The sequence below is a fragment of the Bacillus rossius genome, chromosome 1 (genome assembly GCF_032445375.1).
Source record: "Bacillus rossius redtenbacheri isolate Brsri chromosome 1, Brsri_v3, whole genome shotgun sequence".
NCBI lineage: Eukaryota > Metazoa > Arthropoda > Insecta > Phasmatodea > Bacillidae > Bacillus > Bacillus rossius.
Window position 1 is genome coordinate 348365767 of NC_086330.1, and position 18988 is coordinate 348384754.

Below are 18988 nucleotides of genomic sequence, written 5' to 3' on the forward strand. Positions count from 1 at the left end.
TGACTCATTCCCACTGGCCTGGGGGTGCGCTCCGAAAATGGGATCGGGTACTAACGGTGCAGAGCACGGGATTAGAGGTACGACGTCACTACAAAACTTTCCCCAGAAATCTGAACATGGCGGATTAAAAATATTTATTAGAAAATGTCAGCACTATGCTAATTCTTCCACAGAAAAATCCATAAATGCGGCCATGAAATATCTTTTAAGGAAACTTATATTTTGTGATGAGGTCTTAAGACCCCATTATTATTATTTTGACGCCACTCCCGCTGCCTGATTAAGTTTTGAATAAATATTAAATTGAAAATTATCTCAGGGGGTAAAAAAGGGGGTTCGACCTCGTGGCTGCAGGCAGGAGTGCGTCGTCCACGTGAACTACCGGGGCTGTTCAGGCCACCCAGGATGCCTTGAAATAAAAGGAAACTGACTGAAAAGACACTACACTTTATTAAGGTTGATACACTTGCTGGTCCAACTCTGGCCGAGTCTGTTGTCAGACCGTCTCTACACTGTCAGTTTAACACACCGACGTTGCGCGTGAACAGGTTAGGTGGCAAACGTGTGTAGAAGTTCTATCATGAGGTCGGCACTGACAAACGAAGGCCGCGGCGAAACATTGCAGCACTGAAAAGTTGCAGCTTAATTTATGTTATGATGGAAATTGAAAATGAAATGTCAAAAGTACACAATCAACCGTTCTTAAACAGGAATGCAACTACATATGTTTATAAGTCAAAGTTTGTGATGGATTGCAAATACGTTTAGATGTACGTGAAAATATACTGCGAGACGTGACTGTTACTGATGACTGCCGTGATGCGGCTGGATTTTGAACAGTAACACAAATGAAATATAATAAAGTTAAATAAACTATGAACCTAGACAAGCCTAACTTGATAGTAAACGCTAAAACATGAAAGTTACTATAAAGTGCCGTGACGCGGCTGGATTGCGAATACAAAAGTCCTAACTTATGATGCTCTTACGTCATGTCGCCTAGATGCTGGTTTTGGCGCGATAATGTCTGCGCGAAGGGTGCGGAGCGATCGTACCTGGTGAGCGCCGGAAGGTAACTGGCTCTAGAGCGCCGCGCGACCTCACGCCAAGACGTGTGTAGCACGGGAAAACAGCCACGACCAGTTATGGACTTAGTTGTTAAATTTGAGATATACAATAATTATTCTACAATGGTATACAATTATTATATTATTTTATAATCTCTAAAATTGTTATTATTTTGGTTTATGGAAAGAATAGAAAATTTCACATTTATCACACACTAGCGCATTGCCACATCCCGTCAGGCGCTTCGGTCGGTATGCCGTTCGTCGCGGCACACTTCACGCACGGGCGTGTTCGTTGCACACGCAATTCGAGTAAGTGTTGTTGGGACATAACGGCCTGTGCGACCCAGAGGGAGCACCGGCGGCTGGCGTCAATTTATTGGAGGCAAACTATACACAGACCACTTTTCATTTTGTATACTCAATAACTTAGATTACTAAAATACTTTCCTTATTTATCTGTTCATAGCGTTTCTTTAATAGTCTGCTAATACCCTAAAAATTTTTCGTTGTTGTACAAGTTAAGAAATTGATAATTATGACAAATGTATTGTTTTCAATAAACTTTAATTAATTGAAGCTTTTTAAGCATGTATTTTTTTTTTAACTGAAACGTTCTGTTAACTTTCTTCGATGTTATACAAGTTGAGAAATTGATAATTATGTAATGTTTTCAATATATTTTAATTAATTGAAGGTTTTAAGCCTGTATTTGTTTTTCAACTGAAACGTTCTCTAAGTTTCACTCTTTAGCATAATAGTCTTTTGTGTGCACTTGTCTTAACTTTGTAAAGTAGCTTACTATATGAGTATTAGAATCTTTGGCGATATTGCGTATTTTGAAGTTATGGTTTCTGTTAAGTAGTTGAACAAGTGTCAGTGTTCGCGTTTAGACGAGGGTTTTATTATACTTTCCAGCGTTTATGGTGCTTATTTATAGGCAGCACTGTTAAAAACAGTTTATGTGTGATAGTGTTTTGACGGCAATTAAATAAATTAGCAAATAATTTCTATGTGTTGTGAATTTTGAGTGGTACGTTGGAGCTTTTCTGGTCGGAATATTTTGGTATGTACATAATCTTTTATTTTTCAAAACCTTTCCGATTATGTGGTTTGAATAGGACAGCTATTAAGTTAGATAAAGATGAAAATTTAAATTGTTTAATAACCCTAATGCATTTAAAAACCAGAAACATTTTACAGGTGTTAGATGGACATTCAAAAGTTAGATATCTAGTGAGTTATTTATTTTGTGCTTTAATAGTTGTTCTATGCTGGTGCTATTTTAGGGCACATAGTTAATTATTAAAAGTTTAGACTCGGTTATGTTCTAAATGATTCATAAGTAATAATTATCTTATGCATTTAACCTCAATATTTTAGTTTACTTATCCGGATATAATTTCTCCATTTTTTTTTGCAATGATTAGATTTCAGACGTCGATACAAACTTATTTACAAATTTAACAGGGCAATTACGGAGTTTAGCGTTTTTTATGTAAAAAGGAAATAAGTTAAAATTCAGAAACATTTTGTCTTAGTACTTCGCAAGATCCCGGACGTAACAACAACTTACATAACTATGAATTAAGTTTATAAGTTGAATACGAAAGAAAAATTTCCTCAAGCCGTGACAATTTGTTTTTATTGTTTTTTTTCAATCATGCATCAGAATCAAAATGCACAGGATCATGTAATCAGTACCAAGGGATAAACGTGGATACGTGATACGGAACTTTTACCCAAAGGATCAATTCGTAGTTTTCAAACTTAACATTTCAGGATATCTTATTTTCCTCACAAAAAAATTGGGCCCTTAGTGAATAAAAAAATACAAGACCTTACGTAGCATAATACTGAAATGTTTGGCAAAACAGGAAATGTAACAAAATTCATCTGAAGTAGGCCTACTTGATTTTGTGTATTTAAATTTTAAAATTCAATTTATAAATTTGTTTATGCATCAAAAGTAAAAGATGTAAAGTAGAATGTTCTTTTTATTAAATTTTAACATTTTAGGATGGTGCCATGCATTCCACAGAAAGATTAAGCGATAGCAACATGGCTCCCTCCCTGAATCCTGAATAATTTTCAGATTTTCTCCAAATTCCTTATCATAGTTCACTAAACTTTCTAAAGTATTATTTTACTGCAGTACTATAGATGATAGGACATTTTTGAACCACAAATAAAATGTATTAAATATTTCAAGTGTAAATGTACTAAAATTGTATTAGAAAATTAAATTTGGCCCTCTCCTGACCATCTGTGTGGATCCATCCTTGGAGTGAGCAAGGAAAGGTGGTAGTTAGTGCAATGACATAAGGGAGTACTGTGTGATTGAATTTCATTCAAATAACTAGAGATGGTTTTGATATCATTCCATAATTAAGTTTTATAGGCATGTATTTTTAGGGAGTAGTCTAGATCCTGATTCCATAATAATACTGATATCACCAAGAATGTGTTGCTTACATCATTACCACCCCTACATTCTTATTGGATAAGCACGGGAATATGGTATTTTTTTGGGTGGGGGACTATAAACATACTATTTTTCATGTAGGCTATTTGTTTTTAATACCTACTATACTTTTTGGTATCATAGACTATAAACTCCCCCCTATAGTTTATTTTGTGATACTAATATTTTATTATCACAGAAATATTGTCTGTAGTCATTACAATGTTTGGCGGTATTGTGAAATATATCAGCGTGCCCTGTTTATTAGAAAACTTATTGATATTGAAGAATAATAGTTGCTGGAAAAGTGGTGAATTATGAGGAATAAAATACCGGTATTGTAAAATAGACTAGACTGGATAGGATTGTGTTCTACTACATGATACCAAGTAAACATCTCCAGAAGTCTCACTTTCAATAAATTAAACGGTGGTATCACATAATAGACCACACTGGGTGGGACACTGTTCTACTTCATGATACAGATGAAATGTTATGTAGAAAAAATATCTCACTTTAAAAAAAAAATCTGGTGTTACAATATATACTATAGGGTGGAACTGTAGTCTACTTCACAATACAGCCCAAATATTTCACCAAATGAAACCGTTCTCGCTAAACAACCTAGACCTGCTAGAATTTGTCTACTTTATTATAACCTAAACCTATAATTGACCTTAATATAATACAAGTAAATTACTGTACCTACATTCTGTGTTGCCTAAACCAATAAATTTCCCCACTTACACCATAAGAACATACAGGTCGTAATTGCTTCAGCACAGCCTTGTTGATGACTTCATCAATATCCCTACCATATCGTAATGTTAATGTAATTTTTTTTTATTACGGTACCTGGCATTCTCTCATTGAAACTTTTGCTTTGTTTTTTTCACGTCAAAGGCTGCAAAACTAACCTAATACACAACTCACATCCCACCTAACACATGTGGAATTTCCTACAAAATTGTAATGAGTGCATCTAAAGTATGGTGAAGCTTGTAAAATTGTTGTGGCAAAGGAATACAAGTGAAATCTCACTCTTTGTTGCTCTCTGAATAGTGAACAGAAAACTAGTTGTAAGATGTCACAAAACAGTTAGTACTTAGGTACCAAAGAGATACATGTGTACATGTATCCTGTGGCCTCTGAGAATAACATGTGAATCAAACAGACCTTGAGTCAGCTGTTCCTGTGTTTACTGCATGATATCTCTTGTAATAGTTTATTGTAAGGCTGTTATGTACTCAAAGATTTAAAAGTATCAAGGTGAATATTATTGACTCCAGTAATTTGACAATATCAGGATGAGCGTAAGTAATTTTTGCTACTCTTTTTGTGTGATAAATTTTATATTCTACTCATTATAGGTTATGCAATATAAATATAAATTTAATGTAATAATACTTAATAATACTCTGTTTTGTGCCCGAGTTTGTGTGCTTCTGTACTGGTTTCATTTATTTGTGGTTATATGAAATAAATTCATCTGAGGTTTTTGGGGAAGACAGTGGTGAGGAATACGTTGCCTCTAAAACCTCCAATACTTCCACAGATAAAGACTCTTCAGGCAAAAGGAAAATGTATAAGAACAGAAAACTGGAAAAAACAGGTTGCCAAGAGATTTGAGAAATGAATGTAAGAAGTTTATTGGATATAGAGAAGTGGAACATTGAGAGTGCTTATTTCAGCAATATAATCATAAATGCCTATACAAGTGTAATGAACCCCACCTGAAGAATTGCAGACAATCTTCCGTAATTATTGGAAATTGGGTGCATCAGGGTTTGCAAACTGCTTTCTTAAACACATGTATTGAAACCCATATTCCAGAGAGAGAGAGTACATTATACTACAAACAACTGTAAATACTAGTATTTTCTTTTTTTCCTTGAAAACTCTAGATATTGGTAACAAGAGATTAATGAATGTGGTAGGTACATCAAAAGACTAAGTGGTGTATTACGGAGAGATATGCGAGGAAGACATGAGCCATAAAATAAAATTACCATGGAACAAACCCAATATGTTAAACAACATATTGCTTCCTTTCCATGTTTTCGAAGTCACTATACCAGAATGGACAATCCCAACACAAGTTACCTAAGCATAGGACTACTTGAAAGCAATGTATAAATTTTGCACAGAGTACTGTGAAGAGCATGGTAAAAATTACCTGTTAAAGAATCTTATTACAGGCACATTTTTAACACTGTTTTTACCTTAGGTTCCATAAACCTTATATGTATCAATACTTGTATGAAATGTAATAATTTTGAGATTGCTATGAAGACAGGAGACATGAAAAGCATTGGTACAGAGAAAGTGCTTCATTTGAGATAAGCATAAGCAGCAAGAAAAGCTAAACAAGCTAAATAACTATCCCAGAATTCAGACTCTGCATGCCATTTGCTTTGATTTACGAAAGGCTTTACCAACTCCTGTTCTAACCTGTATCAAAGTGTATTACAATCAACAGTTATGGACTTACAATCACTTGTGTACATGACCTTGCAACAAGAATCAACTGAAAATGAAGAATGAAGAGGGTCCTAGGAAATGGCGTTCTATTTACTCAAATACATAAAACATAAAAGTATTGCCTGCCTGTGTTAAACACATTGATGTTTTCAGCAATATCTGTGGGGGGCAAAATAAGAACAAGATAATAGTAAAGCTTTGGAGTTGGTCACCCACACAAATATCAATACTGTGGATCTTGAGATTTTTTTTGTTTCCGGTCACTCTTACATGAAGTGATCTAAATTTTGGGATGTTTGAGAAAAGGAAAAATAATACATCCTACAGCTTTGTTCCAAAGGATTGGATTGATACTATCATTAAAAGCAAGTCACAAATTCACATTCATTCCATTGAGAAGAAATTAATTCAGTTCTGTAAGATTCCGTAAAAGATGGTGCGGTTACATTTTGAAAAGGATTCTCACATTTGAACTAAGAAAACCTGGCAGAAGAAAGAAAAACTCCGACGAATGCCTTGGTCACTTTTGTACAACCAATCACCAAAGATTAAGCTTCCTAAATATACACATCTTCTGGGCTTACACGTGAAGGACAACCAAGAAGAAAAATTAGGGATGACCTGCTTGAGGGATGTGAACCAGTGCTGTTAAAAGACTTTCTGGAATCAGATTATAAACAGAATTAGTTTCTTTCCTATTTTGTAGCACTATTTTTAATGCTGTACAAACAAAAATGCATTAGGTTCTTATAGGATTATACTGATTAAATTGTTTGTTGTATATCTAAATAACCTTTCCATCATATATGAGGAAAAGGAAGTGACCCATGTGCTGTGAAATATTTTATAAAATCAGATACGGTAATGTGTTAAACAGAGTTCTTTCTTATTTCATTTTATTATTTTAAGGTTCATGTAGCATTACATAGATTATTGTTATAACTCTAAATAACAATTTGATGACCAATAAACTGATAACATTCAATAAGAAACATTACAGTGGAAAAATATTTCACATTCTTCTTATTTCACAATATTCTGGAAGCAAAGGGATACAAGTGCGTACATATTTGACGAATTATGATATAAAACAGATCATTCATATTAAACTGTTAATTCAACATGCAAGCAGAATATGCTACAAAGTACTTTTATGTCTAATAAAGACAAACAATATCTAAATATCCATTTTGTAATATCAAGACAATTCTGAAACCTTGTAATCTTTAACTTCAGTGTACTTTGCTTCTGTCCCTCTCATTTAATTAAAATGAAACAAATAAACAAATCAAGGAAACCGTTTGAAGTAAAATAGTACCAAAGCAATAACTAATATTTACAATGCAAGTGAAAACCTATTGACAAAATAATATGAAATTTAGATAATTATAAAATTTTTTTGAAAGTTAAAAAAAATTGGGAGAATGCAATACAGAATAAATTTCAGCATGCATTTTCATCTGCAGATTTAGCATTTGACACATATTTATAGTGACTTTTAGTTGTGAATTTTGTACTACATTGTACTACAAAATTTTCATTAGCATAGTTTTAAAAGTAAATAAAAATTGTTTAGTGTTTTAAAAAAACTTAATAACACCCTATAATATGATTATTTGACTTGTATCAGTTGCAATATACTACTTAAATCAAATTGTACTATTCTGGGTTGTTATGGCTAAAAACATAAAGGCCATGATAAAAAAAAGTTCTGACATGTACAGAAAATTTTCATAGGATCAAAAGTTCGAAAGTTAATTTGGATAGTTACATACATATACCGATCCGCTCCCATTGATTTTGAGCCTTCTTTTCGCTCAGTCGATTACCTAGGTATTATTTTTAAAAGCTGTAAGGTACACCAGATAGTTGATTTTAGCTGAGCGAATTTTCAAGGGCATACCTTACTAATGTTTCAGCAAAACATATTGCTATGAACAACAGGTAGGGTAGTATCCAGTTTGCATGTGACCTTATTGTACAGTCTGTACCTAGTCTTCTGTTGGAGGGGTAGCGTATAAAGACCTTATTTCACAAATTTTTCGTAATTACAAATAAGGCTTGCCAAGCAATGTAAGTACCTAATGTGTTATCAGATATCTCATATAACGTAGGCTAAATGATAGTATGAATACAAAAAAATTGTGAGTATTCTTAAATTGAACTAAAACCTCAATGAAATATTTTCTTAAAAATCATCAAGTATTAACTAATAGACACCATTTCATACTTTTTTTTAATAAACTAAATTTAAATTGTACAAGAGCATGCAGCAAAAATTATCTCTGATAATCTTGCTACTATAGTTCTAATATAAATATTTATACAAACCTGAGAAAATACTAACATTTCAAAATGTTTACTAAAGTTTTAAACCATGAAAAGATAGAAATTTTGATCTCAAGAACAACCCTGTAAGTTTTTTAAATGTCTAAGCAATCTTTTGTGATTTCACAGGAAAAGAAAACTGATAAGGGAGATTGCAATGCAGAATAAAGCAATTTTTTTTTATAATTTTCAAAGAAAATTCTTTTTCGTTAACAGAACAGTGCTTTATTTGATTAAAATTTTTGTCTGGTTTTCTCAGATATTAGGGAGTAGAACCTGGTATACTGAAATGTTAATTTTTGAGTTAACAAAGTTGAGTTATTTCATCTTGAAATCATGCTTGTCATTTTTGTAAAGTTACTTTTCTCCATTAGAGCTTACAATCAGTCAGTATTTATTACTGTATGCCTAAGATTTAGTAAGAGGGCTAAATATTTCATACCTGCAAATAAATAGGACTTATGGCACTTTTGCACCATGGACTTGCTCGAACAGAAATCAAACAATTCTAGACACAACTCTCTTTTGGTTCGATCGAGGTTCCACTGAAAATGTGTTGCATGATCGGAAATTCCCAATATTAGATTCGTTGATCCAAATGTTAAGTTTGAGGGGTAATATGAAACATTCATTCTAATTGGCCCACAATTTGTCGTCATAGGTAAATATGTTGTAATAGAATTTCCAAACATTTTTGTTGTATTAACGTAGTTTCGTAAGAGTTTTTTTCTTGTGTATTTTTGAATTACCATACATTTAATTTTTTTCATATTAATACACGTATAAAGCCGCTTGAATGAAGATAATGTGCACTAAAAAAAAACTTTGTACCTTATAAATCAAAACTTTTATGTTCGAAAAAAAAAAAGAACTATAATAAGTATATTTTTCATCTGATTAATCCATAATTGCTGTTAGTATATCATCACTGACTGAAAATTTCATATATATGGCTTTGTTTAGTCTTTCTTTGTGCTTTCCTCAAAACAAATACAAACTTTTTACGAAATTTTTATTAATACAACTCAAATGACTTTAAATAATTTTCTACAAGTTTCTTAAAAGCCTACATGTCCTCTAGATAAATTTTTAGGTGAAAGACAAATTTTAAGATTACACTGTGCAGTTTTTGGATTGCCTGTAGCTAAAAATTTATATGAAACAAACTATGTACAGAAAAATTAATTTTTAGAAAGACTATCTAGGATAGTCTTTGAACCACCAAAATCAGTGGTTCAAAATATAACCTGTTATTCTCATGTCAAGTGTTGATTTTCTGAAGATGTTGAATTAGTTTTGAAGTGTCGAACCTAGAACATTGGAAAAATTTGACCTTCAGTTGAGAATAAATTTCCAGTGCTGCAAATGGCCATTACTGATTAAAAGTCATTATATTTCCTATTTAAATGCGAGGGAATCTTGTTTCTCAATATTCATGATATCACATAATTAGTACAGATTTACTTGTTTTTTTTTGTTAAAAATAAAAAAAATAATAAGATATGTACTGTAGTTTGTCACTTAAGGCAATTAAGAACAAATGAAATATTCCTAATGTGACACACTTTAGATTTTGGGAACAAAAAAAATATTTTTATGATTTAGTAATCAATGAGCAGATTTTTAAAGTTAGAATGTAAAAATCTTAATATTGTATGTACTAATTATCTATACATAATCCATACATACATTAAGTTCAGAAAAAAATGGGGCATAAATTTAATGTATGGTAGCGAATGCCAAAACAAGCAATTTTTTACTAAGGAAAATATGTCCCGAAACGAAACACTGCAAAGTTAAATGCGCAAACGGTTGCGCACAGATTCACCACTCCAGTGGCTGAGAGAACAGCGATCACAGCGCTGTGATGTTTAAATGCTTCGGGGGAAGCAGGAGTCAAGGGGGTTGCAGATGTTTAGAGCTAAAACATGGTCACCAGCGACCAGCAGTCTGGTGGACAGCACAGTGGATTGTTGGTTGTGGTATATTTACATGATTGGCATTAACGATTAGCGCAGTGTTGATGGTGTGGTGAGTTAGTGCTTCAGTTACATTTTACAATCAACAATAGCATGACAGACTTAACATTCGCAGAGATGTCTGATGTTCACAAGATGTAAGTAGAGGCGAGAGGAAATGCACATTCAATTATGTGTAATCGAATAAAATTCATGACAGAACTTAGTGCTTATCGCCTGCTTTCTGTGGAGCATTTGAACGTCATGGTGCTGCAATAGTAGGGCCTCTGGTTTGGCGCATAATGCGTGGAAAATTAAAAATTGCACCCTGCTGTTCGTGCCCTGTAACTTTGCATCTGACATATATTCGTTAACAAAAATTGTTTGTTTTGGCATTCCCTACCACCCATTTTATTTATATCCCTTTCACAAACACTCTGTGTGTGTTTTTTTTTATGTTTGTTTATGTGCTACTTAACATTACCTATACCTATGTAATATTACTACGCAGCTTGTTGATAATTGTACCATAGAGATGTAGGCTTTATCAACTCTTTTCAGTGTTATGTTTTGTGTAATCATTTTTTCTGTCTGTCTGTTCTCATTAAATAATACAGTAATTTTTTATTGTTCCCAGAGTGCATCTGAAACCGTTCCTGAAAATGATTGACGCTGATGCTGAAGAAAAACTAGATTCAAGCATGATGTGTTGATAAATTTTGAGTGATAATGGGTTGGGTATTATTCTTTGTTATGTGGCAGTTTTGAATCGTCAGTACTTCGCATGATTATATTGTAGAAAGTGTGTGTGTGCTTGCGTGTGTGGGGTTGTGTTTATTATTTGGTGAGCAGAGATCAAAGAAATCAAGATGGCTGCTTATAACGCACGGGACATGGATGGTTTCATGGCGTTGTTGACATCTACAGACACTAAGGCAAAGTTAACAATTGCTAATAACTTAATTAATTACTTGGCAGAACCAGATAATTCTATTGAGTGCTCGGATATTGGACAGGTCATCGACAGCCTCATACCATGGATGCAAAGTAGTAACAACAAGGTGAGTCAAAGCATAAACATGTTTTAACAATTCTAGTTTATATTAACAGTGAGCATGTAAATACTGTTCAGTCAATTATTTTTCATAATAAATGGCCACAGGGGTTATAAACAGCCCGTTTTTCTTCTAATTGATACTGTTACTGACCAAGATCTGGCAAAAAAGATAAGTCTAGTCGTTCAGATGGGCAAACCTTGTACCTTGACACCAATTTTGATCAGACTGGATTGATCTTGAGTTAGATTTAATTTAAAGGTTTAAAAAGTATCCCAGCAATGTTTATTTTGATGTTTGTTTTGTAACATAAATCAATGAGGCCTTTTTTTATGTTTCAATGACAGATAATTGTAATTTTTTTTAAAATCTAGTCTGTTGCATCTATTATATTATTTTTCATGTGTATAAGGTTGCATAAATATATATGAGAAAATCATGTTATATCAAAATATAATACAAAGCAACAAATGAAATATTTCTGCTTGTCTTCTATTTTCTAAAATCATTGCTGTTTGTGTACCTAGTAAGTGAAGCTGGTCAGCAATTTCTACATGAAAGGAAGGAAGGGGAAAAAATAAAAGCAGAGGATGATGCACTGAACACTAAATTTACTAGTACATTTGTATGTATTTTTATTGATTGCAACACTACCAGTAAATAAAGATTGCTCACAATATGTATATAGATTTTGAACATGTCAGGCTACATAATAATAATAATAATAATAATAATAATAATATCTAAAAAAATTCTATATAATTTTTATGGAATATAGAAAAAGGGAGGGTGGTGGTTGAGTGGTCAGATCACTTACTTGTTTCCCACAAAGGCAGGCAGTCTTTTTTGCGAAAAGGGGGGGGGGGGAGGGGAGTTTAACCCGGATACCCATTTGGAAAGTGATAAATGTGGTTAACATTGCAGAGAGTTGGTGGAGTATTTTTGAAGTACTCCTGTTTTCCTTAAAAATGTATTCCCTTTGCTGACCAATCTCAGTTTGATCCTAATTCGTTTTTAATGATATTGATCATATGTTATCCATCCATCCATCCACCCTAGTGAAATAAAAGTAGGGTGCCTGGTGCAAATATTGCTATTATTAATGTATATGAAATTAAAACAATTGTAAAAGAACATTAAGGTCAACCTGTATTTAAAAATTGTGCCCATAATGTTGCGAAAGCAACTTTTTCTTGTGGAATGTAAAATGGAAAAATATTTAGGCTAATTTATTTTGACCAGAATACCAAATATTTGCTTGGACTACATATAGTAAACTGATCAAACACGGGTAGAAAAAGATTTTGTACAAAATTTCAAATATTTAAAGGATTTTTTCTATGATGCAACTTTTTCAGATCAAACATTTAAAATTATGAAATACCATAGGATTGAAATGAATGATAAATAATTTCACATGTGATGATGATCAAGTTTTAACAATTTTGATCTCAATTTAAGTTGCGAGTTGTCATATGTATTATGTTTAATTTTTATCTTATGTGTGAGTTAGCTTCTTGCCCAAGTATATTTTAATTCAAAGTTGTCTTATAATAGAGACTGACTTTCGAAATCCCACTATTATTCTAGGAATGCCTTACATTTGAAGTTGTTTTATATTTGAGTTTAGCATACATTGAATTTCTTTTATCTTGTATTCAAGGTCTTTTGCATTCAAGGTCTTTTGCATTCAAGGTCTTTTGCACTCAAGGTCTTTTGCACTCAAGGTCTTCTTGCATTCAAGGTCTTCTTGCATTCAATGTCTTCATACATTTGAGGTCGTTCCACATTCGAGTTCTTCCCACATTCGAGGTATTATAAAATTCGAGGTAGTCGTAAATTCTAGTTTCATCTTGTAATTGAGTTCGTTATACATTCTAAGTCGTCTTTTAATTGTTTTTGTTGTACAATTGTGGTCATCAGTTAATTGAGATAATCTTCTAATCGAGAATGTATAAGGTTTATGGTTGTCCTGTGTTCGAGGTTGCCTTATATTCGATGTCCTACATTCGATTTTGCATTTCAAGGCAAGTCACCGTGTATGCCTGAATGTTGATGCATAACATAAAAATGAAAATTTATAATTAAAATATTCGTTTTTTTTTCTTTTCATTATAAAGAAAATATTTGTCCCCAAATTAGTACACTTAATTTTTACTAACCAAATGAATTTTCAATGGGCAGTAAAATAAACATTTAACCCTAAAAATGTTGGTTTTGTTGACTTTAAGAAAATGTATCGAAATCTTAAAATTGTTTGGATGTCGATTGTCACTACCGAGCAAGGGGCGCAGTGGGAGGTAATACACCTAACTTGCAATCGGTAGGACCCTGTTTAGAATTCTGGTCCACCCATCCTGATTTCAGGTTTTCCATGGGTTCCCGAAATCACCCCAGGCGAATGCTGGGATTGTCCCTTGATATTTTCCATGGCTGATTCTTTCTTTTCTATCTCCGACTTTTTGGATTCATATCCGTCGCTATTTTACATTTATATCTAGCGTCTTTATTTGTGGCAAAATTAAGGCGATACGCCTTTTCTTACACTTAACCACATGAAAAGATTCTAACATTAAATAAATAATACTAAAAAGTAAATTAATAAAGCATAAAAAATTATCTTAATGTGAAAGTAGGTAAGATGATAGGAAACCTGCTTGAATTCTAACTAAATGTTCGAAGATAACAGATAAACAGAAAACGTATTCATATAATACTCGAAATTAAGCATATGCACACACATGATATGCAATTAATGGTTAAAAGTCATTCATTGCCACTGTAAGATAGTTAGAGGTGAACTTTTAATTGATGCCAGTCACTCTCACATTCACACACGTGATCATGCTGAGTAGGTGCTCCTATAATACTTATTCAACCTGCGCTTTGAAGGGAGCTAGGTTATATTAGATTGGCCTGGTGGTCGACGAGACGTGGAAGAAATTAAGAGCATCTGTGGTGGGGGCCCGCCGCGGCTGATGGACCACAGTTTTGTTGCGATACGAGACCGGCCGACTGGCGAGCCCTCTTCTCCGCGGCCATACCGCCGACGGATGCAGGTTGCAAGTCTCTCTCTCTCTCCCTGGACGTCGCCCCCAAGCTGCGAGCCCAGATGGCTGTTATAAATACGGCCCGCGCACGGGGTGGAGGAGGGCGAACAAAAGACGGTCTGGCTCTTGGGCCTCAGGCGCATGCCAGAGCTACCCCTTTCCCCCCTCCCCCATTCACAATTCTCCTAGTCGAAAAACATGAGCTCGTTCTCGCCTGGATTCTTGTTAGAAATACAAGCTGCAGTCTTGGCGGATACAGGAATTTTTTTTTTCCCAGGGAAATCTAGGTGGTGGGGGGGAACTTGCGTCAGCTAGTGGTTTTGGCTGTTGCATTATCATTCTCATGCGTCATTTCCTGTGTAGTTTGAAGTTCCCGGTGTTGTAAAAGTCCTCACCTTGCATCACCCAAAAATAACGCACCGCCTTCACCTTAACCGCGCAACCCCTTGCGTTCGCCAATGACGATGTAGCATTGCCAGAGCTGCCAAATTTTACGGATTATACGTAATTATTTCTGATTGGGTCGTCTAGTTACGAAATTACGGAGTTATTTATTAATTAAGAAAACAGAAAAACTTACTGACGCTTCTGAAATATAGTGTGTACCACCGTTTCGAACAATAAATGTAGCTCATTTTTGGTAAACCTTTTGAAAGTAATTAACATAAATATGAACCATTAACTTATTTTATTTTTTAAATATTAAGTGATTTTCGAAATTGTATTAATTTTGAAATTATTTAATGGATGGGTTTGGCTAGTTACTGTAATGGTGTAAGTGCTAATTGTTTTTTTTTAGAGTAGTATTGGCGAAAACTTATCGTTTTTGTTTTACGCGCGTATTTTTTTTTATTGCACGAATGTGGTCACTGATGGGTGTGCGTGGTAGACGGCAACACCGCACCGTAGTTACGGACTGGAGGAATTCGCAGGTTCACTGCTCCCCTGAAGTCCGACATGTTGGCTCGTTGGTTAGTGCTTCTAGCTAGCAGGAGGTCCCGTGTCCAAGGCCAAAGGTTTTTTTTTCACCTGTGGGTAAATCTTCTTCCCGGGGTACAGGGCAGGGTTGTTGTTTTGTGCCTTCACCCGTCGTACAGGGGAAGGCAGTGGTGAACCACCGCGGCATCATCGCGCCTAGTAAGCCTGAGTCACATCTACCCCGTGACGACAGCTGGCGTTCCCGACCAGACTCCTTGCCCGTGAACCCTCCATAACAGCCCAGAAGAATTAACTCCGAAGTACTGTTATGTAAACAAAAATATGTATATAATGTGTCTGTTGGCTACTAAAGTCTCTGACTAGAGATGTTAGTTTTCCGGAAAAGTATTTCTGGATCAATTTTCATGTAATTTACAAAAAAGTATCCTGAAAAACAGGAAAAATTTTCAAAGAGCTATTATTTCACAGAAATACACAAAATATATGTTATAATTTTTTTTTTATACAAACAGAACCAAATAAAATATGCATTTTGTGTTTCTTTACCACCTAGTGGTTCACCTATCATTTGAGAGTTGAGTAGGACACATGCTATCCTCAGAATTTATAGGGGAAAAAAATTGGTTGTTTAAACAGTTCCTAATAATCTGCAAAAAAAAGTATAATGTCTATTAAACTATTTTCATTTATGCAAATATATGCTGGTAATGAAAAGAAAATAGGAAAATTATCCAGGGAAAAATGTCATGTTTTTCCAGAAAAATTTCCGAACGGAAGAATTTTACCTCTCACATTTCATATTACTGACCATAACGAATGCTTATAAATTAATTTTACAAACTTTTGGTGGCTCACATAGAATCCAAACCGTCAAATTGACTAAGAATATTGAGGGGATTCGTTGTTGAGAATCGGACTTCATTATTCCGTATTCGTCTTTATTGTCTAACTAGAGCCGAGAACACATTTTCTTCGTTTTGACCGAATTCCTCAGACATGAAATCTATGATGATTATAAAGTATTGAGATGTTAGTTTCTGTACAATAATATCTATGAGATATTGATGTACTCAGAATGCAGATTGTGTATGTATATATTGGTGTAGAATCCCCTAAATTACTATTACATGACTTTTAAGATATGTTAGATTGTAACATAATTTTCCTGTCTTGTAATACTGCGAATCTAACAATCCTGTGTTCAGAAAAATGTGCATCGAGTATATTATGTGACTTATCAATCCGGATGTCAAGTATCCTAAGGAACAGACAGATTCACTTTAGTTGTGTTTTTATTCTCGGAAAGCTGACAGGAGTGGGTGTCCGTTCTGAAGTTAGCAATTATATGGAAAACAAATCGTAGCTGTATAAAGGTTAACTTGACAGAAGTTTAACAGCTTGAAAAGAACTCGCTAGAAAGACTCTCAATGCTACCATGAATAGAGTATTGTTATACATACATGATAACACATGTGCCAAGACTTAGCGTTGAACTTCATTTGGGATAGGCAATGGGGGTCTTTCTATTTTGGTTCAGTAACGAACATGGTATATATTACACAAGCCAACTGCCTTACGCTGGACTCAAGATGATCCGACTCATCCGTCCGTCAGTCAATCACGTGATCTGCAGCCAGTCAGATGGCACTGAAAAATCCACCCGTCCGTCAAACCTTACCAAATTTTCGACGGACGGACGCAAAATGTTAGCAAGTTATTGCTGTCAACCGGCAAGGTTATTTTTAAGTTTGTTTGTTTAGCTGCTTCCATTAAATGTTTGTAACTTGCGCTTGAACACATTTTTAACGGAAAATATTTTAATAAATATCAGGCGAAAATATTGGGTTTCATGATATCGCACACCGAGAATAATAGGGCCACATCTCAAAAAAACTAAATTTTACAGGAGAGTGAATAATTGAAAGTTTATTCTTAGCCTCAGCAATCAGGAAGTGCATAATGTCGACACTGTTTCTATGGCACAAGTCAAAATATGGCCATGGTGTATTCCAACCCACCCTCAGCTGTACGAATAATAAGGCCGCATGTCAAAATGTGGCTGTATTATTCTGATTTCTGTTTTACAAATTTAAAATGTAATAAGGACATATCTCATCTCAGGTGAATATTTATTGTACTACATATATGGCCTTGTTATACCGAACAGATATAGCCATAGACATTACAAATATAAAAAAAAATGTAAAAAATTTTTTTTTTGAGATGTGGCCCTATTATTCTCGGTGTACGATATATTAAGTGATCAACTTTCATGATCGTCAATCCAGTATACCTATACAAGATAAATTTTCACAACTATGTAAGCCTTCTAGTCAGTTGACAGCATCAAAATGGACGTGTGGATCATTGTGAATCGCCCGGCTTGTTGACGGACGGACACGACGTGTGTGCAAGGACGGTGGACTGATCAGTCGGGATTGATGGACTGACGAACTTGTGGCCTTCAATCGAATCGGACTGTGGGTTCGAGAGCCCGTAGTCGTAACTGCCGCGCGTGGGGAACAGCGTCTCGCCGGTCCAAGCACTCCACCAGCTGACTGTCGCGGCAGACATCTTTGTTTAAACCGTTTGGTTCCTTTGCTATAGTCTGCAACTGCAACTGCAACATCCAAATTTTTCTTTCGTATTCCACGATGAAGCGATACATCCAACAGCAACAGCAACCACAAGACTGATCGTGTGTGTGTGGGCGAAGGCTTCATTCAGTTCAGGCCATACTGTCAGTTCGGGTTGAGCAGTCCTGAACTGGGAATTGGACTTTACCTCCACGATCGGACGAGGGTTTTCGGTGACGGTGATAGCGGCCGCGCGGTGGCGCGCGCCTAGGGTTACCAGACGTCCGGCAAAAGGAGGACATGTCCTCCTTTTTATGTATTTTTTTGCGTTCGGCCGGATTTTTCTTAGTGCTCCAAAATGTCCGGCTTTTTTATGAAGTGAGATAATTCCTGCAGTTACACTCTGAGTAAAGCGCGCTGTGCGCGCTAATGCTCTGTCCGCAGAGTCACCCCACTAGTAAGTAGTTCTATGACAGCTTGACAGGTAGCAGCACATGCAGAAGCACGTGTTTTTAATATGCTGTATATGCGTAGTTTGTTTGATTCTTTATACTGAAACTGTATTAAATGCCAAAACATTGTAGTACTCCATTGTAATTAATTCATGGCTTTTTTTAAAAAAAAAAATATTGTCCTCCTTTTTAGTGAAATGTCCTCCTTTTGCGAGGTGAATGTCCTCCTTTTCTGTTATCAGTGTTTGGTAATCCTACGCGCGCCAGAACCCGCGACCCGGCCGGCATCAGGAACGCCTTCTCTCTTGTTCCGTCGGGGGACCCCGCTCGTGTCCGCGGCCGTGGCCGAGCGTCTCGATATGGCGTAACGGGTCGCCCGGCCCCGCGCGCGTGTGGGCAAAAGGCAGGAGGTGTCTGGTGGGCTCGCCGGCGTGGGCCGGGACCCTGTCCCGCAGAGACTGTCCGCGCTCCACTGAAACTTCTCCACGTCCGCACGTTCGTCACATGTTTATACTTGGATGCTGCCAACACTTATTAAGGCTAACATTTCTGAGGAAATATATTTTCTAAAGGAATACCAGTTTTTGACGATCATGTACGCTCATGTTGAAACAAACC

General features: G+C 35.3%; 1 protein-coding gene across 5 annotated transcripts in view; it reads left to right on the forward strand.

Annotated features, from left to right (window-relative positions):
• Nucleotides 1-1904: 1904 nt before the first annotated feature.
• Nucleotides 1905-18988, forward strand: part of LOC134528204 (CLIP-associating protein 1-B) — a 412343-nt gene continuing 395259 nt past the window's right edge. For 3 of the 5 annotated variants that reach the window (XM_063361605.1, XM_063361606.1, XM_063361602.1), the window contains exons 1-2: nucleotides 1923-2133; nucleotides 10936-11359. In XM_063361605.1, coding sequence (XP_063217675.1) covers nucleotides 11168-11359 — 192 coding nt within the window. In that variant the 5' untranslated portion in view covers nucleotides 1923-2133; nucleotides 10936-11167. Of the gene's footprint in view, nucleotides 2134-10935; nucleotides 11360-18988 lie in introns of all 5 variants that reach the window. The other 2 variants (XM_063361604.1, XM_063361603.1) reach the window with 2 other exon arrangements.